Genomic DNA, 23,978 nt, shown 5'->3' with positions numbered 1-23,978 from the left:
ACTGGAAAAAAGTTGCTGGTTTTCATGTTTACATTTGAAAAACTTGGCATTCATTAATAAAGATTAATTTTTTAAGCGACATTATAAATTTAATTAATTTTGCTATTAAGTTTATGTGTTGGTAAAACCTTTTCTTAAATTCTGAAGGAATGACTCGAACAAAAAATGAACTTAACCGCAACAAGGACTTCATGAAGCTGTACAGTCATCTGGAGTGCATGTTTGCATGCACACGCATTCCTTCAGCAAGTGGCACTTCTTCTATCAAAAATGGTCTGTTTTTCTTCAAAAGTTTATATTGTATTCTCTTCATCAAGATTGATTGTGAAATTTTACCTTATTGATCCACATGTCTATACTTACATTTCTTTAGCAGTAGACCTGTTAAATAATTAAAGGGATAAATAGAATAGAATAAATAAATAGAATACAATAAATGGAATAACATAGGACGAAGATATAAGCAGTATGTAATATTATAGAAATTAGTAGTTGTCACTGGTGGTGAAAAAATTCTTAGAAGTACCAAAAACTGATTTAGAGTTTGAATGAGTATGTTTTTTCTTCTATGTTGCTGCTGATTTCTGTGTTGATTCTCCTTCAGAATGAAATTTTCATGAAAATTGAAAGTTTGTTTTACAATAAGGCTTTTATGCTATCCAGATGCTACTGGGTATTTAAAGTTTTAACAAATCTATTTTGAAAGTACATTTATATAATTGAATATGGAAAAATGCTGAAATGCTATTTTATTTTTAATTTTTTGCAGGAGAAAAAGAATTTTTCTATAGTCATCCTAAATTAAAGAAATTAGAAGAAATTGTAGTTGAACACTTCAAGTCATGGAATGGTGGGTCATATTTAATAGCCTCACAGCAAGGCAAAGTTATTGTAAAAGTTAAAACTGACTCATTCATTTGTGTTAAAATTTCTTATAGAGAACATGAGCTTTTAATTACTCTGAATAATGAATATAAAGAAACTCAGACATTTTGGGTGGATAGGTGGGAATTTAAGAGTACTGTAAGGTATTTGAAAAAGAAAAGTCAGTCTGGGGCACTCTCAGTGAAGCAGATACTAAAACAATAGATAATATGATGGTAAGGAAAAGTGGACTAGGTAAGGAGACAGTCAGTCATGAAGGAGGTTTATATAGAGTATTAGAGAAAGCCATCTGTAGGGTGATGTTTGAGCTGTTACTTGATGGGACTGAGGGAGCGAGCCCTGTGAATTTCTGTGGGAGGTTTACTCTAGGCAGAGACAATAGCTGAATCGAAGTCCCTGCAGCAGCATCGTATGTGGTATGATTAAGGATCAATAAACAAACCAGTTGGCTGGAGTAGTGTAACGAGGGTACCAGTGATAGAGCAGGAGGCTGGAGAAGTAGCCAGGGGCAGATGTGGGGCTTGGAGTCAAGTCAGGACTTCAGATTTTATTCTATTAATTTGCATGTTTTGTGAAACCATCATAAAGGCTTATAGAGTAGCAGAATGATATGATCTTTCTTACATTTTTTAAAGTTCTGGTTCTTTTGTGGAAAGTAGGTATTGACCAATTCAGGGCTATTGCAATAGTCAAAGATGACAGCAGATGACAGTGGCTTGTACCAAGGCAGTAGTGGTGGAAGTGCTCCGAAGTGGTCATAGATTCTACATATATTTTGAAGTTGGAACCAACAGTATTGTTGATGGATTGGGTGTAGGATATGACAAAAGAAAGGGATTGTGGGGAGTGTTTATGGAAGATTATATGAGCAAAGAAAATTAAGAACAACATAGAGAAGAAAAAGCAAACATGTTAGGATGCTTCTGAGACATCAAAATGGAGGTGTGGGCATTGGATAAGTGGATCTAGAATAGTCTTGGCTATTTTTATCTATTTTCACATACTTGAATAAATTTTGGAGTCATCAGCATAAAGGAAGTATTTAAAATTTCAGGAATGGATGTGATGACATTACCAGGAATACAATTTTGGAACAGAAGAGGGGCCAGAATGTAGTCCTAAAGAATACCAATATCTAAAGTTAAGATGAAAAAAAGGCACAAAGAAGACTGAGAAAGAAACCAGACAAACAGAGTGTCAGACAAGCTGAGGGAAGAGACTATTTCCATAGGAAGGAGTGGTGGACTGTGTTAAATACTGCTGAGGCCTCCTTGCTGGCATAGCTCAGTGGATTAAGTGCAGGCCTGCGAACCACATGATCGTGGTTCGATTCCCAGTCAGGGCACATGCCTGGGTTGCAGGCCAGTTCCCAGCAGGGGACTCATGAGAGGCAACCATACATTGATATTTCTCTCCTTCTCTCCTTCTCTTCCCCTCTAAAGATAAATAAATAAAATCTTTAAAAAAAATACTGCTGAGGCCTGTGGTCAAGTAAACTAGAAAGTGTCCATGGGACTGGGCAACAGGCAAGTTGTCGATGACTTTGGTAGTGGGATGAAGACGGAGGGTGGCACAACCATTTGAGGGAAATAGGCATTGCCCTGAAAGTAGCTCTAAGTGATTGGTGCATTTCCCCCTCAACAACATCGTTAAGACTATTGGCAGCACTTGAATAAAGGCTATAAATTAGATAGTAATAATGAATCAAAGTTAATGTTCCGATTTTCATGGTTTATTGTTTTTACATAGAATAATACTCTTGTTTGTAAGTTTATACACTGAAGCATTAAGGTGTGGTGAGCTAACATGCCAGCAACTTACTTTCAAATGTCTTGGCAGGGGAAAGCTACTTGTATGAATTTTGCAACTCTTTTGTAATTTGAAATTATTTCAAAATAGAAATTATCTTTGATTAAAAAAAAAGAAGCTCTTGATCAGATGTAGAGGCTTGATGCTGTGGTAACTCAAAGTATGTGTAGAATAATTTTCCTGTAACAGCTGCTTTTTCTTTTTCATGAATTAACTTTATCTATATTAGGTAATTTAATCCGTAAGACTGTTATAAAGACTAAATGAGTTGATCTATAAAAAGCTTAGTGCAGTCCCTGGTACACACATGATGATTAATATAATATAACTCATATGGAAGAAACAAGGATTATCAAGGCCCCAAGCAAGTGCAAAAACAAAGGAAACATAATAACAACTAGAGTAACCCCTATATTACTTGCAAATATTAACCAATTGCTGTGTTCAAGTCTACATACTTCATATTTACTAGTTCATTTAGTTATCACCTCAGTCCATTGTGGATGTGAGGAAACTAAAACTTAAAGACAGAAAATCACCACCACAGCCACACATCACAGGGAGAGGAAGTGGCCCAGCCTCAGAGACCGTGTTCTCATTTATGCATTTTACTGCCTCCCAAGCACAGAGACGTTGGGAAGAGCTTTATGTTGACCTGTGGGGTATATTCTGCAGTTGCTGGAGAATTTGAAAGAATCGTAGATTTGGAAATAGAATGCCATGGCCTGGTTTAGGACAGTGCCTTTAGTGATCAGAAAGGAAAGGGAAGATTTAAAAAATCAGTGGGAACTCCGTAGTTCTGCCCTTCTGATGTTGACGGCAAAGTGTAATAATAGGCATCATGCGTGATGAAATGAAGGACTGGTCAGAGTGATTCAGGTCATTTTTATTTGATTTGTTTAGGATGGTATTTAGGATCATATTTAGGATCTCATGACAACCAATGAGAGATTAGAAGGTTATTAAAATTATTAGGAAAGGTAGAAAAATCCACAGAGGTTTAGGATGTCTTAAGAATTATCATTCATTAGAGTAATAGTTTCAGGCTTGTCTTTTGAACTAGTTCTCATCTATATGCCTTTTTAAAAAGTTGTAATTAAATATTTTTTGTTGTATAGCTCAAAACACGTCTGAAAAGAAATGTGACAAGACCAGAGTTATGATCTTCTCTTCCTTTCGAGATAGTGTTCAAGAAATTGCAGAAATGCTCTTAAAGCATCAGCCAGTTATCAGAGCAATGACTTTTGTTGGCCATGCCTCAACAAGAGGGAAGAACCTGAAAGGTTTTACTCAGAAGGAGCAACTGGAGGTAATTATGTTTGGAGGAGGTGAAAATAAAAATAAAATTGATTAGCTTTGCACTTTGCACTTAAGCTTTTTTAACTCACAGGTCAATTATCTACTTTTTTTTTCCCAGAAAAAAGTGTTACTGTATTTTTTTAATTACCATTTAGTCACCTTATATGGACCCCTGACAATCACCACACTGCTGTCCATGTCCATGAGTCCTTTTTCCTTCTTGCTCTACCCCCTCACCTCTGCCCTCCCCTCTACCTTAGCTGTCAGCCTGCTCTCTGTCACTACTTTGCTTGTTAGTTCAGTGTGTTTTTAGATTCCAGTATGAGTGAAACAAATAGTATTTATCTTTCTCTGACTAGCTTATTTTAGTACTTCTTAAGATAATTTTATAGTAAAACTTAAATAAAGGTAGGCATATTTTGAAAGAAAAAAAGTGTTTTTTGTGGTTTTGAAACTTCTTTTTAAAGTAAGTACAAAGTATAATAGTTAAATAGAAAGGCTGTGGGATCACACTGCTTGGGCTGGAACCCTGGCTCTTGCACTTACATTTTCTTCCTGTGTCTTAGCTTTCTCTATATGTAAATATACTTCATAGAGTTGTCATAGGCATTAAGTAAAATTGTACTGTAGAGCCTTTGATAAATGTAGTTATTATTACAAACAATCTTTTTTCCCTGTTATTTAAAAATCCTACTCTATGCTCTAAATAAGAGGTCATAGGTTTTCTAAGTACTGTAATGTGTGTTTTGGGGGGAAATTATAGACTATTAATTTTCATAAGCTGTATACAGGTTTTTGCAGATTAGCTATAGGTCTACTCACTGACAATTGGGTATATCTTTATTGTGTAGTTTATTGTGATAGACACTTTCTCAATTCTGTCAACATTAGTAGATGAGGAATCCAATTATTTTTTTTAGACTTTATATTTAAAGAGAGAGGAAGGGAGGTGGAAAGAGAGGGAGAGAAACATTGGTGTGAGAGAGAAATGCTGATTGTTGATCGGTTGCCTCTCCTGTGCGTTCTGACCAGACCAAACCTGCAACCCAGGCTTGTGCCCTGACTGGGAATTGGGCCTGTGACCTTTCAGTCTGTCGGACAATGCCGAACCAGCTGAGCCACACCAGTCAATATTTTTGTGTGTGCCACAGAAACAACTCTTTTTATTACAACTGTACATAATTGCTGTCATAATAGCACTTTTATTCTGAAATAAGCTTTCATGCAAAGAGTTGTAATTAAATTATTTATTTAGAGACAGGAAATGAAGTCAGAGAGGAAGTGGAGAGTGAGCTTAGGATTCTGTAGGGAATTTCCGTGTTAATGATACTGGGTTTTACCCTGAGATGGGAAGAAGCCCTTGGAGATTTTGGAGCTGGGAAAGATCGTGGCCTGATATATATTTGGAAATAATCACATTGATTGCTGTCTTAAAGATAAGCTGCAGGGTAAAAAGTGGAAACAGGTAGATAGATAGTAAGAGTGGAAGACTTACTACAATAATTCAAGCTAAAGATGATGGTGGTTTGTGCAACAATGTTAGCAGGGAAGGTTTTGAGAAATGATTGGATCCTGGATATATTTTGAAGGTCAAGCTGACAGGATTCATTGACAAATTAGAGTGGGATGTAAGATAAAGGTGTGTGAAGGTTGATTCCAAGGTTTGGGGGCTGAGCAACTAAAAAGAGCTGCTGTAAACTAAAATAGGTATGACTGCAGGGAAAGTACATTTTGGAGAGAATATCAGGTAGTGGTTTTGGACAAGTTAACCTTGGCAGGACCAGAGATTAGTGATTTTCAAACTGTCAAATCTGATGGAGGACCAGTTTATTTCCCCTAATACATCACAGACAGATACTTTTGAACATTGCAGTAGACATAAATTACTTGAAGAATAAAGTTACTGGGAAAGTTTATGTTCAAATTTTTAATTATTTGAGTTAATAAACAGAATTACGCTGTCAAACTTCTAAACTCTTACTCTTAGTATTTGTACTTCTTGTTGACCAGTAATAAACAGTTTGTGAACTGGCACCAGTAATAGACAGTTCATGGACTCTTGAGTAATGGTATTGAATAAACAAGTAGAGATGTTGAATAAACAATTGAATATAGCCCTGGCTGGTGTGGCTCAGTGGACTGAGCACTGGCCTGTGAATCAAAAGGTCGGTCAGTTTGATTCCCAGTCAGGGAACATGCCTGGGTTGTGGGTTAAGTCACCAGTTGGAAGCGCTTGAGAGGCAACCTCGCATTGATGTTTCTCTTCCTCCTTCCCTTCCCTTCTATCTAAAAATAGATAAATAAAATCTTTAAAAAACAATTGAATATATACATCTTTTTTCATGGGTTTAAGGATTAGAAATAATCATATAAATGAGACTGGATAACTGAATGGAGATAGAGAAGATATCCAAAAACTGAGCTGGGGGAACTTCCTTGTTATGAGCAATAGCAATGATTATGATTCCACAGGGAACCACAATTAGTGGCTAGTGAAACAGCAGAAAGTCCAGGAGAATGTGGTGTCCTGGGGCCAAATGAGGAGGCAGAGTATATGTGTAAAAATGCTACTGGTAGGTCATGTTAAATGATAACTGGGAATTAACCACTGGATTGAGAGATGAGAAGGAAATTAAACTTGAAAAGATCAATTTTAGTGGAATGGTGGAGAAGAGCTGGAGATAAGTACACAAGGCTTTCAAGGATTTTTGCTGTAAAGAAGAGCAAAAATGGAGTGGTTTTTTGTTTGTTTTATGTTGGGATGTGTAACAGTATGTTTATGCTGATAGGAATGATCAGTTGATAAAGGAAATTGATGATAGAGCAGAGAGTAGTATTGCTCTTTGAGTAGAGGAGGGAAAGGGCTGTGGTAAAGAACAGAACCATGGAGGTGGATCTCAGCTAAGAACGTGGATGGTTTATCCAAAACAATAGGTGGAGAGGTAGACTATATAGGCACGGATATAGGTGGGTGGTAGATATGGCTGATATGGTAGATACCTTGTGGAAGATCTTTTTTGTTTGCCCAGTTTTTGCCATGTCATCAGCTGAGGGTGAGGATGGGGAAGAAAGGTGACAGAGGCTTGGTGACAGAGGAGAGAGTAGGGCACAGTTATCCAAGAGACTGGGGACAGTGAATGGGTTAGGGAAATAGGAAATGATTTTCAGAGAATACCAGAGGCCCATTCAAGGTGAGAGATTGAGTTAGTGTGAAATCGGCGTGGGTACATGCTGCCAGCCACATTCTGCATGGGTACAGGCTCAGACTCTGGAAAGTGGGAGCTGTCCAGTGCTGGAGTTTAGTGAGAGGAATGTGGAGTGAGAGAGGAGTAAGGGGGTTTAAGCTTAGGGTAAAGGGTAAGCAGTGAAAAAATGACAGGATCAGTAGGTTACAAATCCTGGTAGAAGTTAAGTAATCATGATTTCTTTCTCTGATTAAGTAAATAACATCTGATTTGTATTTATTTTTCAAACTTCAGGCAATTTTGAAGTTACTTATATGCCTTATATTAGGCATATAAGTAACTATTAGTTTGTAAGTGTTAACTAAAAGGGAAGTTGTTTGACATTCTTTATTAATCTATTACTAGTTATATTAAAGAATAATAAAGAGATGTAAAAAGTAGTTAGACAACCTATACAGTCATATTTTGGGGTGGCATATTCTGCTATCGCTCACAGGAATGATAGTATAAAAGGTAGAGTATGAATTTGTCAGAGTAAGAATGGCCAAACCTGTAGAGAATTCTTGTAAGAGTTTATCTGAGCCAAACTGACAACAATGCTGACATTGCTGGCAAGTAAGACTTGAAATACTTTGGAAAAAGACAATTGCTGTTTCTTTTCTACATTGGACTGAAGGAGGGGACAGTTAGGATTATATGAAGGTGGGAGAGAGCAAAGGTAGGGATTGGATTATAGGACAGTTAAGATTAGTGCTCTCTGGAGGGGTTTGAACAAGGGCATTTCAAAGGTGTGTCAACCTAATGCACAAAAACAATGGACAGGGCTGGCTTAAGGCAAAGATAAACCTGTTACTAAAGTTGTTACAGGTCTGGGGTGAAACTACCTACCTTGACCTGCCCAGTTAGGAATGTATGATCACTTTGTGAGGTTCCCTTTGGTTAGATTTCTTACTCCTTTTTCATCTACAACTTCTAGCAGTAATTAAGCATTCTTACTTTAGATGCACTTAACAATAATTTAGGTCTAGGGTATGACATATAGATAGTAGTAGTTGCTCTGGACCACTAACTTGTCCTATGCCTATGTTAGTGATGCTAAAATAATATTTGGAGTTTCCTATTCATGTATAAATTGTTTAGAAACCTTTTTGGAATCACAGCCGTTATTAAAGCAAAGAAATTAGGATTGCCCTTTGTAGTTTGCCACAACTTCTTCTGGCTTATGTTGCCATTTTGCCACCTCTCTTTTCCTATTCAGTAGTATCCTAGATGCTAATTTTTAATCTGATTTCACCATTTTGAGGGGAGTGGGGTTTGCTTTGATCTACAGTTCTTTTACATTTGCATCTAATTATTTTAAAATCATTTTTATTTTAGGTAGTGAAACAGTTTCGGAGTGGTGGTTACAATACTTTGGTTTCTACTTGTGTTGGCGAAGAAGGTTTAGATATAGGAGAAGTCGATCTCATAATATGTTTTGATGCGCAGAAGAGCCCAATTCGTCTTATACAGCGAATGGGGAGGACGGGCCGCAAACGTCAAGGCAGGATTGTCGTTATCCTTGCTGAAGGACGAGAAGAACGTGTAAGTGGACTTTCAGAAACATACTTTGTAACTGACATTTGAAATACAGCCAAAAACCGAATATTAATTTGTTAAGGTTGAAAGTCCAAACAACCTCTTAGGAATTGTTTGTTTTTTGTCCCATACTTACAAGATTCTGAGGGTTCTTATTTTTCTGATTAGGAGAATTTTCAACTGAATTGTTTTTCAAGTTCTTATCCATACAAAGAAATATTTGTACTTTAGTATTAATTTAGATGCCTACATGCAAAAATTAATACGTATTACTTTGTTTTATTATATCTCTGTGCTTTTAGTCCGGTTTTTTATGTTTAGTCTCGCAATTATAATGAGTTGAGAATGGTTTTACATTTTAAAGAGTTCCCTAAATCAATCAGTCAACCAACCAACCAACCAACCAACAAGAATATGCAAATGTCCTTAATATTTACTGTCTGGCTCCTTAGGGAAAACTTTGCTGGTGCCAGTTCTAAGTGATAAGGCACCACTAACTTGAGTTTACATTTATACTTTGCTACAGTCTTGGATGACAGGCCTTCCTAAATACAATGTTGTGCCTAATATTATTTTGTGTTTATTACACTAAGAAGTATTAACTAACTTTTGTAACTCAGTGGGACTACTTCTGTGGCCAAATACATAGTTTCCCATTAAAAACTTTCATTAATTATGTTAGTTTTTAAAAAATTGATTTTAAGCATTTATATACCCTTTACAAATTAACCTGACGCCTTTTAGCTGAGTGTGCTACATGGTGGTTGGAAAGAACAAGTGCATTAAGAAAGGTGGCAAAAAGGGACTCAAGAAAAAAATGGTTGATCCATTTTCCAAGAAAACCAGTGTGATGTGAAAGTACCACCTATGTTCAATATAAGAGATATGGAAACGCACTAGTCACAAGAACTCAAGGAACCAAAATCACATCTCATGGTCTCAAGGGTTTTGTTTCTGAAATAAGCCTAGTATGCTGCATGTGGAGATGGGACCAGGTTGTTGGTGGGCGCAAAAAATGAATTGAATGAACTACACAAACAGAGTTAAGTGAAGCAAGCAAGATTTGTTAAGAAAAGTATACTTCCCAAGGTATGGGAGTGGGCCACTTCTAACCAGAGAGTGGACACCTTCCACAGAAGGGGCATGGATTTCAGAGGGTTTTTACCCATTTGTTTCTACTGGTAGGCTCTTACAGTGCATGTATGAGTGGTTATATAGCTTTATGATTCTGTGTACATGTTTTCCCATCATTCTTGATTGCCCACCCAGAGGGTCAAACTACCATGTTAATCTATTATAATGATATTGTAATAGGGAAAAAAGGGTAAAACATTGGTCACTTGGGGTCCGTAGGTGCAGGCACAGCTTTCTGCCAGGCATTTTCAGAAGGCCAGCGATGTCAAAGGCTATCGGGGCACAACATTCTCGATAAATGTGATGAGCTGCTCCATTGGTGTCAGCAGCCAGGTCCCAGAGACTTCCTCTTTTCTATCTCCTGCCTCAGCTGGACCTGCAGAATGATGAAATTACATTTAGAAAATTCAAGCTCATTGCTGCAGATGTTCAGGTCAAAACTTATTTCCATGGCACGCATCTTACTTGTGACAAAATGTGCTCCATGGTCAAAAATGGCAGACCAGGATTGAAGGTCATGCTGATGTCAAGATGACGGTTGGTTATGTGCTTCATCTATTTTGTGTTGGTTTTGCTAAAAAAAAAAAAAAAATGCAACAATCACATTTGGAAGATCTCTAGTGCTTGGCATTAACAGGTTCTCCAGATCCAGAGGAAGATAATCATGACCTGAGAGGTACAGAGAAATGACTTGAAAGAAGTGCTCAATAAATTGATTCCAGATAGCATTGGAAAAGACATAGAAAAGGCTTATCAATCTATTTATCTGCTCCATGAAGTCTCTGTTAGAAAAGCCGAAATGCAGGAGAAGCCCAGGTTTGAACTGGAAAATCTCATGGAGCTTCCCGGTGGAGGTAGCAGTTCTGGAAAAGCTCCTGGGGATGAGACAGGTGCTCAAGTTGAATGAGCTGACAGATATGAGACTCAGCCCAAGAGTCTGTTTAACATTCAAACTTTCAGTGGTGACCAAAAAAAATCCTATTTGGATTTAAAAAAATTATCCTGAATAGTGGATTTTTTGCAATATTTTTCATGTGATCACAGCATATTCCAGTGTAGTATTTAGTTTATCTATGAAATGATCCCAAAACATGTGTTATGTCTGGTAGCTTGTACAGTCTTTGCATTATCAATGAATCAGTCTTATTCAAAAATAACAAGATATAAAAAAAAGAGATTTCTTTTGTGTAATGCTACCTGTGGTTACTACGGTAGCACTTTTTTTAAAATTAAGATTTTATTTATTTATTTTGAGCGGGGAAAGGAAGGAGAGAGAGAGAAATATCAATGTATGGTTGCCTCTGGTGTGTCCCCTGCCAGGAACTGACCTGCAACTCAGGCATGTGCCCTGACCGGGAATCGAACCGCGATCGTGTGGTTCAAAGGCCCGAGCTCAATCCACTGAGCTACACCAGCCAGGGCACTACGGTAGCACCTATAATAATAGATTTTGATCAAGAGTTAATTGACCAGGCTTCACATTCAAGGCAACAGATATTCTATCTGAAAGTTAGTGGATCAGAGTTTAATGAACTGTTTAGAGTAAACCCAAACTAATATAAATAACTGTTTGTTATGGGTGATTATTAAAGAAATAATGTAATTTGATATTTATTTGTTTTTGCAGACTTATAATCAAAGTCAGTCCAACAAAAGAAGTATTTATAAAGCTATTTCAGGCAACAGGCAGGTCCTTCATTTTTACCAAGCAAGTCCACGAATGGTTCCTGATGGAATTGATCCAAAATTACATAAAATGTTCATCACACCTGGTGTCTATGAACCAGAGAAGACTTCTCGGAAATTACAGCGTAAGTCACCTATTTTTTTCTGTAGGAAAGGTAAATAAACAATTTGACATCTTAAACATTCATACTTTTTCTGTTGTTAGTTAGCATATATTGATATATGTATCAATATATATGTATCATGTATTGATATATTGTATTTCTTCTTCAGTGAATTTAATGTCTATTCTAGGATGTTATGGGTGTTTTCTTTGGAAAGGACACATCCACAGTAAAGGGAGACAGGCATGGGCAGTACAGCGTGGTTGCAACTCAGTGCTGGGAAGATTCAAATATCCTACCAACAAAGAGAATCCTTTTTACAAAATGTAGAAAAGAAAGAAGTTTTATTTTGAATAAGCAATAAAATAGATTAAAATATGCACTGTAGGCCATTTACTAAGATTAATACAAAGAGAGAAAGAAATTCTATCCTATTCATCCCCCTAAATTTTTACGATTCTTTCCATACACGTTCTCAAGATAACAGTAACACGCCCTCACATAAAACGACAGTACCATTTGCTACATGTTTTTTCATACTTCATCCCAAATTCACCTGATAATTGAGGTAGCCATTTGTGTTAGCTATTTGACTTTATCCAAAGAAATAATAAAATTTCTCTTATCTCTATGACAGGCTGATAGTGACAGCTCAGAGAACAGGTGCCTAAGCTAAACTCTTCTGAGGACTGGGAAGTAGATACACTATCGTTCTTGATGTTTACACTTCATAGAGACAGGTCCTAGACCCTTAAGAAGCATTTTTCTGGTTGAAAAGCTGGCTAGAGACTTGCTTGGCCTTTACAAAGATTTGCATGCACACCAAAGGGTTAAAGAAAGGATTTACAAATATTAGGTGTTCTGGAATTGCTCTAAAAAATGAAGGGAGAAGTTTCGCCTTTCTGCAAAGGTGAAAATTCATTTTTTTTGCTTTTTGAAATTGTGAAGTTAGACCAAGTTATTGGTGATACTGAGTCGATGAAGAACACTTTGGTGTCAGGGAGCAATAGCTGGTAGTGTTGCTGGCTTAAAAACTGCAGAGATTTTGGTGATATCAAGAAACTATGTTGAAATATTAACACTATGAAAAAATGAGCAACTAAAAAGTTTTTCTTTTGAATTTTAGTCTTTAAGGAGGGCTTTTAAAGAATTATAAAATCATGTAATTGTATTAAAAGATTTGGAAGGGATCTTGGGGACCCTCTGGTCCAATTACCTGTCAAGGTAGGAGTGCTCTCTGCAGCATTTTTGTTAAATGAATATCCGGCCTCAACTTGAATATCTCTCTCAAAAGAAATTGTACTTTTTTATATGAGGGTTCATTCCATTTTTGAACAGCCCTATATAGAAGAAAGTTCTTCCTTATGTTGAAAAATCTGTCTTTGTACCTTTTTCTCATTGATTAATTTTTTCTTCCAGATACAAAGAAAGTTGTAAGTTTAGCTATGTAGCGGTTGTTGATGTATTTGAGGAGAGTACCTCTCAAGGTTTTCAAATCATACTGTTTCCAGGTCCTTTTCCTTCTAGTCATCTGCTTTGAACCCACTTTAATTTGTAGTGTTCTTGCCCTTGATTAATGCTTTTTGGATGTGCCTATTAAAGCTAATACGAATTCATTCATTAAGAGTATACTTGTCATTTTACAAGACTTTGCCAAATTTTTGGTTAAAATGAAAAGATGGTATATGTTTTGAATTCTCTTGAGTTTATTAAACTAATTAGAGCATCAAAACTTGAATTGTTTGGCATAAATTATTCTTGTATTTTTATAAATGTTAATTAGCCATAGTTTAATAATTGTTTTTAAAATGCTAGTAAGAATGGATGGCAAATTTTTTAGTAAAATTTTTTAATAGTAAACTCGGTTTATTTTCATTAATTTTTAAATTTCTTAAAATTGTGTGTTGGTCTTGAATGTACAGCTTAGGAGTTAGACAAGCACATATGTTAGTAATATTATAACACCGATCCCTTTTTTAAAAAACTGAGATATTAGCTTGTGTTTATTTTTCTGTACTATTTTTTGTTTTCCCTGATTTTTCAACTGTGCTAGTGATTCATCTTGCCAAGATTGCGTGTATAAATGTAATCTATATATTAGTATGTAATTCATCTGAGTTCAGAGGACTGAATTTATTTAAAAGTGATTACAAGAGTTGAACACTTTACTCTTTCAAAAATCTTAGAGCACAGTGGCAAACACAAGGCCCGTGGGCCAAATCTGGCCCTCCACCTCGTTTCACTCGGCCAGGCACCTTGTTTCTATCTGGTGGCAGTGCTGAGCTCTCACTTAACTGTTAAGTATTTACACTTACACAGTTCTAAAATTACATTCGGCCCTTTGAAGGTAACCATGAGGCTGATGTGGCCCCTGGTGAAAATGAGTTTGACACCCCTGTGTTAGATCTTCAAGATTGTTAGATCTAAAAGGGACCACCTTGGCTGGTGTAGCTCAGTGAACTGAGCATGGGTCTGCAAATCAAAGGGTCGCTGGTTTAATTCCCAGTCAGGCATGTGCTTGGGTTGCAGGCCAGGTCCCTAGCGGGCGGTATGTGAGAGGCAACCACACGTTGATGTTTCTCTCCCTCTCTTGCTCCATCCCTTTTCCTCTCTCTAAAAATAAACAAATAAAATCTTTAAAAATAAAAAATAAAAGGGACCTGAGAGATCACTTAGTTCAAACCCCCTATTTTATAAAAGTTTGTTATAATGTTTGGGAATAGCTAAGACTGAAGTTTCCTGTTTTCTAGGTCAGCTGTCTTTCTTTTGAAAAAAATTTTTTAAGCTTCACAAGAGGATATGTTTATTGACTTTTAGAGAGAGGGGAAGGGAAGGGAGGGAGAGAGAAAAATATCAGTGTGAGAAAGAAATATCGATCAGTTGCCTCTTGCACACACGCCAACCAGGAATTGAACCCACAAGCCTTTGGTGTAAAGGATAACACTCAACCAATTGACCCACCCCGACAGGGCCTAATTCAATAGTCTTTCCGATTTTTTTCCTGCCCTCATCTGTCTTAGGCCAGAGTTCTGCTTTCTACTATCCTTTCCAGCTTGGCAATTATTTTTCTCTATAGAGATTATGGAAGTGAAAGGGGTTAATTTACTGTTTTTTCCCCACTTTTTCAGCATATATTATTTATGTCATTTTTCCACTGATCTTTCCATAGATCTTTTCCACTCCTCCCTGTATTCCCTCCCCCGACCTCCCAATTTAAGAAAATTTTACCCCCACAAGCTTCAGATAACTTTTCTAATAAAATGATAGAATCATGATACTAGTTTTTATTTGTAATTTATATGACTGTTTCATGCCACATTAGACAACAAAATGAAGAGTCCAAAAGAAGCCAGGGCCTAGAGCCTGCCTCTCTGGCTCTGTTCTGTTAATGATGTCATTACTAAAGGTTAGCTCTTAGACAGGAGGGTGTGCTTTCAAAGAGGTAAGAGAAGTTTGGTAGATATGTAGAAGCAGGAAGTGAAAACTAGGGTGATTATGAGTACTGGCTTTAAGGAATAGAATTAGCGGTTTAGCAGAAATGAATACAGAGTAGATGTATATTTTGTGTTTGCCTAGAACATGTTTTTAACTTCTTTTTTTTAACCTTTTTTCAATTTTCAATTTACAGGAATGAGACAAAGTAATTCAAAGAAAGATTGGTTTTTATCGGAAGAAGAATTTAAATTATGGAACAGGCTTTATAGACTAAGAGACAGCGATGAAATTAGAGAAATAACATTGCCTCCAGTTCAGTTTCTGTCCTTACAAAATGAGGAAAATGGACTGGTAAGTGGAACATGTTTTCAGATATTCTTTGCGGTGATTATTCAGTAGCTTTGGGTACAGAGATGTTTATGATCAGAATGTCAACCTAAAAAATTAAGAATGTAAACAGTTTTAAAAAGAATATTAAAATGTAAGTGTGTAAAACTTCTAATTTTCTTATATTCTTTATTGCATATACACACATATTTTACATGACCATAATATATTTACATAACTTCTGCCTTTTCTTTGTTACTTTCTACCATATGAACATGTTTATATAGGCATAATTTACATGGTGGTTATGTTACCCTGCAGTATACCATAGTTTGACTTATTTCCCTCTTGTGTTTTAGTATTCTTTTAAATATATTACATAAAATTATGCTGTAATGAGCATCTATGTTCAGACTTGTTTCTATTTCTTTGTTTTGAAATTATAGTAAAACTATTTGTATTTTTTTATTGTTGTTCAAGTACAGTTATCTGCATTTCCCCCCACCAATCCCCTCATCCCTGCCATCCCCACCTTCCTCCCCTGATCCCACCCCTGTTGATTTTGTCCTTGTGTCCTTTATAGTTTTTCCTGAACCCTCCTTCCTTTTCCCCATTATACCCTCCCACCTCCCCTCTGGTTACTGTCAATTTGTTCTTAATTTCAGTGTCTCTGGTTATATTTTGCTTGCTTGTTTGTTTTGTTGATTAGGTTCCACTTAAGGGTGAGACCATATGGTATTTCCCTTTCACTGCCTGGCTTATTTCACTTAGTATTAAAATTTAATTTAGTGAAATTAAATGAAAACCAAGACAATTTGTCTAAGGTTACTTTTGTACCCCAAAAGCTAAAAAAAAAACAACCTTAGGAAAGATTTCTTTTAGAGTTATGGTGCTTGAAATATATGGCTCTTCAGAATTTATATTTTTTATTCACTAACAGGGAAAGTGAAAAATGGCAGCAGGCATGAAAATTGAGATTAGTATCACTGAGAGATTATGTATGACTCCTTATTAGATTATAGGATGTAAATAGTTTTGAAACCAAACATTTTCTTTTTTTTAAGTATACTTTATTGATTATGCGATTACAGTTGTCCCATTCTTTTTTCTTCTCTTTATCCCCCTCTGTCCCATACCCCCATTCCCTCCAGCATTCACCCTCTTATGGGAAGTGGGTTGTACTTGTAAGTTCTTTGGCTTCTCCATTTCCTATACTATTCTTAACCACCCCCTATTTTAATACCTACCATTTATGTTTCTTATTCCCTGTACCTTATCCCCTGTACCTTATCCCCTTTTATCCCCCTTGCCCCTCCCCTCTTAAAACCTTCCATGTGACCTTCATTTCTTTGATTCTGTTCCTGTTCTAGTTGTTTGCTTAGTTTATTTTTGTTTTTTTAGGTTCAGTTGTTGATAGTTGTGAGTGTTGTCATTTTACTGTTCATAGTTTTGATCTTCTTTTTCTTAGATAATTCCCGTTAGCATTTCATATAATAAGGACTTGGTGATGATGTACTCCTTTAACTTGACCTTATCTGGGAAGCACTTTATCTGACCTTTCATTCTAAATGATAGCTTTGCTGGATAGGGTAATCTAGGTTGTAGGTCCTTGTTCTTCATGAATTTGAATACTTTCCATTCCCTTCTTGCCTGCAAGATTTTTTATTTTTATTTTTTTGAGAAATCAGCTAATAGTCTTATGGGAATGCTTTTGTAGGAACTCTTTTTTTCTCTTGCCACTTTTAAGATTCTCTCCTTATCTATAATTCTTGTCAGTTTAATTATGTTGTCTTGATGTGTTCCTCTTTGGCTTTAACTTGTTTGGGACTCTCTCAGCTTCCTGGACTTGTATGTCTACTTCCTTTACCAGATTGGAGAAGTTGTCCTTCATTATTTGTTCAAATAAGTTTTCAATTTCTTACTCTTCCTCTTCTCTTTCTGGTGCTGCTATGATTCAGATGTTGGAACGTTTAAAGTTGTCCCAGAGGTTCCTAAGCCTCTCCTCATTTTTTTTTTTTAATTCTTGTTCTTCATTCTGTTCTGGTTAAGTGTTTATTTTTTCTTTTTGTTCCAAATGGTTGATTTGAGTCTTGGTTTCCTTCCCTTCACTCTTGGTTCCTTGTGTATTTTGCTTTATTTCACTTTGTATAGCCTTTCATCCTCATTTTGTGGCTGTACTCAATCATTTCTGTAAGCATCCTGATGACCAGTGTTTTGAACTCTACATCTGATAGGTTGGCCATCTCCTTGTTGCTTAGTTCATTTTCTAGAGTTTTGATCTGTTCTTTCATTTGGGCAATATTTTTTTGTCTGGGAGCACCTGTTAGGTTGTAAGGGGTGGAGCCTTAACAACATAGGTATTTGCCAGGGTGGGCAACCCACTTCACTGCACTGCCCTGTGGTCCTATATGTGGTGGAGGCATCACAGAACAAAGCTGGTTACTCAGCTCTTCCCCTACTTTCAAGAGATTAGCAGTTTCCCCCGCCACCACAACCCCCACAGGATTTTACAGCCAAAGTTCTGAGCCTTTATTTTCCCCATGCTAAAACCCTGGTTGTGTGGTCTCACCTTGCTTCCCAGTTGTACCTTCCGGTTTATCTGTACCACCTGATCCTCCAGCCCCAGGCTCACCTTGCCACACCTCCTCTCTGCCCTGGCTGCCTGTCTCCGCCCCTCCTTCCATTCTGGATGAATGTTTCTTTTTTTAACTCCTTGGCTGTTGGACTTTCATACAGTTTGTTTTTCTGGGAGTTCTGGTTGTTCTTTGTTTTTAAGTTGGTTGTTTCCTTCTTTTGGTTGTGCGAGGAAGTGAAGTTTATCCACCTACACCTCCATCTGGGCCAGAACTACATTTTCTTCATTATTATTCTTAACACAGAACTGTCTAAATAGGACTATGATCAAGCAGTAACTCATATAACATTTATTTTTAAAATACATTTAAAGGGGAACTTTGTTTTATGAAATTCTTTTTTGTTGAGGTTTTAATTGATGGTATCTAAATGAGTTCAAATTATTTATGTTGGGCAGATTTTCGTTGTATAATGTGGTTTTTTTAAAAATCAGTTTGTGAAATCTGAGTGTTTTTTATCATTTTGGTTACTTTTAAAATAATCAAGACCCAAGAACCAAGCAGTGGAACTCATCAGCTCTCTCTCTCTGAATGGCGACTATGGCAAGATCATCCTTTTCCTACATATCAAGTTGACCATTCAGATCGATGCCATCATTTTATAAGTATTATGCAAATGACAGAAGGAATGCGACATGAAGAGGTAGGGTTTTATTGTAACTTTCTCTTGCTGGTGTCATGGTGAAAGTAGAACGCTTAATCGTTAGTCTTCTTAATTTAAAGTCGTTATTATAAGAAATAAGTATTTATTATAAATGATGGTAGCTGGAATATTATTTTATATAGCTCCTTTTGCCTCAATAAGGAGCCAGTTTTCTGTTGTAGGAGAAGGAGACTTAATTAGAAGAATATCATCTGTAAATTATTGCTAGATCAGAGTAAAATTTTAATATGTTTAATAATTTATATATACTTTGTAAAGCTAATTTAGGAGTTTTGTTAGATGGGATTTATTGAAATGTTGTCTGTCACGTGAGTCATTTGGTTTATCTCTCATATTCTGGTAGTTTGGAGAACTGTTGGTTTTTTGAGAGAGTCGGAATGATGAACTTATTATGAGGGTGAAATCCAAAATGCCTGGGTTAGAATCCTAACACTACCTCTTACTAGTTGTGCATCTGTTGACCTTTTTGTATCTCAGTTTCATGTATAAAATGGGGGTGATGATAATATCTTTTTCATAGGACTGTTGTGAGGATTAAATAATTTTTATATGTGTCAAGCACGTAGAACAGTACCTGGCACATAGTAAGTAAGTACTCAGTAGATTGTAGCTGCCTTTTTTATTATTAGTTATTGTTCATGAATACATGTAAATAAAGGAGTAAGTTGTGAACCCAAGTAAAACCTGTGCCATCAAGTTATTTTTTAAAGGTTTTATTTATTTATTTTTAGAGATAGGGGAAGAAAGGGAGAAAGAGAGGGAGAGAAATATCAATTGGCTATGTCTTGCACGCTTTCAGCTGGGGACCTGGCCCACAATGTGCCCTGGCATGCACTCTGTTGGGGGAATCAAACCAGAGATTTTTCTGTTCACAGGCTGGTGCTCAATCAACTGAGCCACACCAGCCAGGGATATACTATCAAATTAAAATGTACTTATTTAGTGTCCTGTAGCTTAATCCACTGAGCTACACCAGCCAGGGGGGTTACTATAGTAATTTTTAAGATATAAAAGAAAATCATTTGGCCCTGGCTGGTGTAGCTCAGTGGATTGAGTGCAGGCCTGCAAACCACAAGAAAATCACTTGAATAATGTAATATCGTTTGGAAAATATTTTAACATAGAGTAAAACTCATCTCTTAGAATAGGATTTTTTTGGCCCTGGCTGGTGTAGCTCAGTGGATTGAGTGCAGGCCTGCGAACCAAAGGGTTGCCAGTTTGATTCCCAGTTGGGGCACATGCCTGGGTTGTGGGCCAAGTTGCCAGTAGGGGGCATGGGAGAGGCAACCTCACATTAATGTTTCTCTCAGTCTCTTCCCCTCTCTCTGAAAATAAATAAGTAAATAAAATATTTTAAAAAGAGAGAGAATTGTTTTTTTTTGTTTTGTTTTCTTGTGACTTTTTAATTTTCTTTCTTTATAGGGAGAATGCAGCTACGAATTGAAAATTAAATCTTATTTACAAATGGAAGATGTTAGCTCTACATTTAGTGCTCACAGGAACAAATATAATCTTCTTGCCAATGACAACTCTACTAGTAACAAATCTTCATTTACAAAGAATATAAATAAAGGCAGTTCACTCTCAATGACAGAATCTGATGAAGAATGTGCTGAAATTTTTAAACAAACTCGTGTCAAACCTATTAAAATTGTTTCTCTAAAGAGAAAAGCTTCTAAAAAACTGAAAAAAGATCAGCATAAAAAAAATAACGATGATGTTATGGGTTCTTTAGCTCCTGATGGCAATTCTACTGGTGAAAATATTTTTCAGATAGACCTCAATGGTAAAAGCACGTCAGGTACAGATGAAGTTGCTGCCCCATGCACCATCACTGCAGGTGTCGTAAATCACCCCTGTGGGTCATTAACCGAATGTCAGATTACAAATAAATGTGTTAGTCCACTTGCTGGACAGTTTTTAGATTCTGGTTATAACAGTTTCAGTGATGAGAAATCTGTTTTATCTAGCTTATTTCTTTCATTTGAGGAAGAGCTTGCTATAGCTAGAGCAGATGACCAATTTTATAATTGTTATTCACCAACAAAAGAGGTGCTAGTTAGGGTCGAGGAATTTTTATCTCATTCTCCTCCATCTCTCAGTGCACTGTCAAATTTGGAACATGAAATTACTAAGGGTTCTGCACTTGAAAATTTGCTCTACCTACCCCACACAGAGTATTTACAAAAAAACAAATCTACCTGCTTGATGTCACATTCAGCTATAAGTTCTAGACCAAATTCAGAATTGAATTCACTTAAATTTAGTAATCATCTTTCTGAAAAAAGTTGCATTTATAGTACAGCTAATGCTAAGATTTTTAACGAGCCAAGCTTCTGTGACTATGATGATAAAGTGCATAAAGATGTTAAAAACGAAAACTTAGTATCCAGCAATCACACTCAGATAAACATAGGTTCTTCACAGTATTTCATTGAAGAAAACAATCATGGTGTTGGTAGCAACAGGCTGTCCATATTGCTCACTGATCAGAATGAGAGTTTACAACTATTTGAAGATACAGAGTTTAATGATGTGAACCTTTCCCCCCCGAATAATGAATGTAAATCACCATGTGTGTCAGACAAAACTTGTATAAAGGAAATGGCAACAGTGTCTCAGTTCTTAATTTCTGATGAACTCTTGTTAGACAGTGATTCTGAACCACAAGATCAAATTATCTATGATCCTAAGAGCTGGAAATCTCATGAAGATGTGACAGGTGTACATGAGGAAAAACTAAAGAGTGATGAATATGTTTATGACTGCTCTAAGGACTTATTTTCTATTACCTTTGATTTAGGATTTTGTGTTCCAGATTCTGATGATGAAATGTTAGAACATGCATCACACACAAATAAGAATAAAATTTTAGATGACCTATCTGGAAGGTGTTTGGATATCAAGGAGATAAGTGATGTAAATTATGTTTCGAATGAAGCCGTAATACCAAGAGGTCATGTTGATAGTTGTAAGAGTAGATCCATTGCTGCCTCATCAAGTGAAGATAAGCAGAGTCCAGCTTCTGTGCATTTTCCGCCGAGTACGGCCAGAAATGGAGAATTTATGTCTCCTGGTTATTCTCAATTTACTTTGCCAGTAGGGGAAAAGGTTATGAGTACACCACTTTTTGAGTTAAACACATTGAACTCTAAAAAGAGAAAGGAAATGCCTAGGATGCTGGATTCTAATAAGGGAAAGGAAAATCTGCAAATTGTCAAAGAAACACTGAATTCAACTTTTGAGGATTCAGGATTTTCTACAGAAAAGGCTAAAGATGGGGGACAAATCAGTCTACATCAAACCTGTAATTCTGTTGGAGGTAAGAGTTCATTTTATAAACCATACATTTTTCTAGAGTAATTACTCTGAATAAGCTTCTGTAATTTTTCAAAATGTCATTTATCAGTATATGGTATATTAAATTAGGTAACTGATATATGATATATTTCTTTAGTTGATTCTTACTGATATGAGATTATTTTATCTACATATATATGGCATGCATGCTGTGGGGAAGGTATTACACTGTGAAATATCGAAGTGTAAGATTTGGCCTTAGCCCTTTACAATCAATTGTTTTATAATTGATTGTAAAACAAACAATTGTGTAATATATACATTTGAAGATACCAGTAAAAATGTATAAATATCTACTAAAGGAATAATAAGATAGTGGATGTTTTTTATTGTTCAACTAGTTGTCTCCATTTCTTCCCCACCACTCCCCACTGCCCCACTCATCCCTACCTCCCACTCTCGACCCTGCCCTCCTTTGGCTTTGTCCATGTGTCCTTTATCCATGTCCCTTGATGACCCTTCCCCTTTTTTCCTCGTTATTCCTTACCCCCTCCCCTCTGGTTACTGTTGGTGTGTTCTTTATTTCACTGTCTCTGATTCTATTCTGCTTGTGCTAAGTGAAATAAACTAGGTAGTGAAAGATAGTAAATAGTTAGGAGATACAGAAAATGTCAAAATTTTGAACTGGATTAGATTTAAAAAATTATTAGATTGTTAAAATTTTGGCTTCTTGGGAATATGGGATATGTTGAACATAATAAAGAGAATTTAGATGTTATAAAATGGTAGAGAAAAGTGTAAGAAGCAAAGTGTAAGATTTTTGGGGAATAGGATAAAGTAGAGGGTTTAATATATCAAAGTCGTTGAGAGATAAGACCGTATGTGGAGGATTGAGACAAGACCACAGAAGATCTAATTTTACATAGTTACAGAAAAACTGGAAAATAAGGTAATAGATGCTTAATATTAAAATTATTAAGGTATCCTTTAAGTCCTGTTATAAAACTGAACTCTAGTTTATGTGTAGATTATTACAGAGGCCATTTATGGATTTTACTCCTTATGGTTATGGAAAAAGTACTTGGGGAATAAAATGAGAATTTCCTCTGTAAATCTTTTTCTTATGCTATTCTCAGTAACATTGAGGGCATGATTTATGAATGTTTTAAGATGAAAGCTCGTTAAAAGTAAGTTGTGGAAATATGTTTAATTTTCAAAAATTGACTAATTGGATATACTCTGACACATGCATTTTTACTAAGTGTGTATTGCCTATGAGCTTTCCATATTTGCTTTAATACCTTTATATGCAGTCTTTTATTGGATGAAAGTTTTTTGTCTGTATCATATTTGCATTAAAACTTTTTCTAGTATTTCACTTACCTACTAACCAAGGGCAATATAATTATGAATACTTATATATTAAGGAATTATGTATTAGAGTATTTAATATGTTTCTATTCCACCTAACTGAAATAGAGGATTTAAGGTCATTTGTCATGTTATGTGTATACAAAAACAGTTCATTAAAACTACTAAAGTAGGCCCTGGCATAGCTCAGTGGATTGAGCGTGGACTACACAATCCCAGTTCGATTCCCAGTCAGGGCACATGCCTGGGTTGCAGGCCAGTTCCCAGCACGGGACTCACGAGAGGCAACCATACATTTATATTTATTTCTCTCCTTCTCTCCTTCCCTCTAAAAAGATTAAAAAAAAAAACTAAAGTAGTTAAAGGGACAGCCTCCTGGAATTGGTTATTTCAGCCGAGCCCTGCATTTATAGAGTGCTTATTTGCAAAAAAAAAAGATAAGAAAAAAAGAATTTATGCAAGTTTATTTATCTGGGTGGATGTTTTATTGTCATAGTATGAGGAGAATAGTACTGTGTTAATTTGTATTAGTTTTTTAATTGCTGTGTAACTAATTATTCTCACAAAG

At 36.1% G+C, this 23,978-nt stretch overlaps 1 protein-coding gene and 1 pseudogene across 1 annotated transcript in view; both read left to right on the top strand.

The window, feature by feature from the left end:
• Positions 1–23,978, top strand: part of FANCM (FA complementation group M) — a 63,555-nt gene that overhangs the window by 18,554 nt on the left and 21,023 nt on the right. Inside the window, exons 7-14 of the mRNA XM_037047202.1 lie at positions 148–273; positions 770–850; positions 3,813–4,003; positions 8,556–8,762; positions 11,518–11,701; positions 15,309–15,466; positions 18,563–18,718; positions 20,162–22,061. Coding sequence (XP_036903097.1) covers positions 148–273; positions 770–850; positions 3,813–4,003; positions 8,556–8,762; positions 11,518–11,701; positions 15,309–15,466; positions 18,563–18,718; positions 20,162–22,061 — 3,003 coding nt within the window. The remainder of the gene's footprint in view (positions 1–147; positions 274–769; positions 851–3,812; positions 4,004–8,555; positions 8,763–11,517; positions 11,702–15,308; positions 15,467–18,562; positions 18,719–20,161; positions 22,062–23,978) is intronic.
• On the top strand, positions 9,514–10,797 carry LOC118987664 (40S ribosomal protein S3a-like; annotated as a pseudogene).

Source organism: Sturnira hondurensis, unplaced genomic scaffold, assembly GCF_014824575.4.
Source record: "Sturnira hondurensis isolate 20B ecotype Veracruz unplaced genomic scaffold, ASM1482457v3 Scaffold0005329, whole genome shotgun sequence".
NCBI lineage: Eukaryota > Metazoa > Chordata > Mammalia > Chiroptera > Phyllostomidae > Sturnira > Sturnira hondurensis.
The sequence above is the reverse complement of the archived record's forward strand: the minus strand, read 5'-3'. Positions and strand labels throughout refer to the sequence as shown.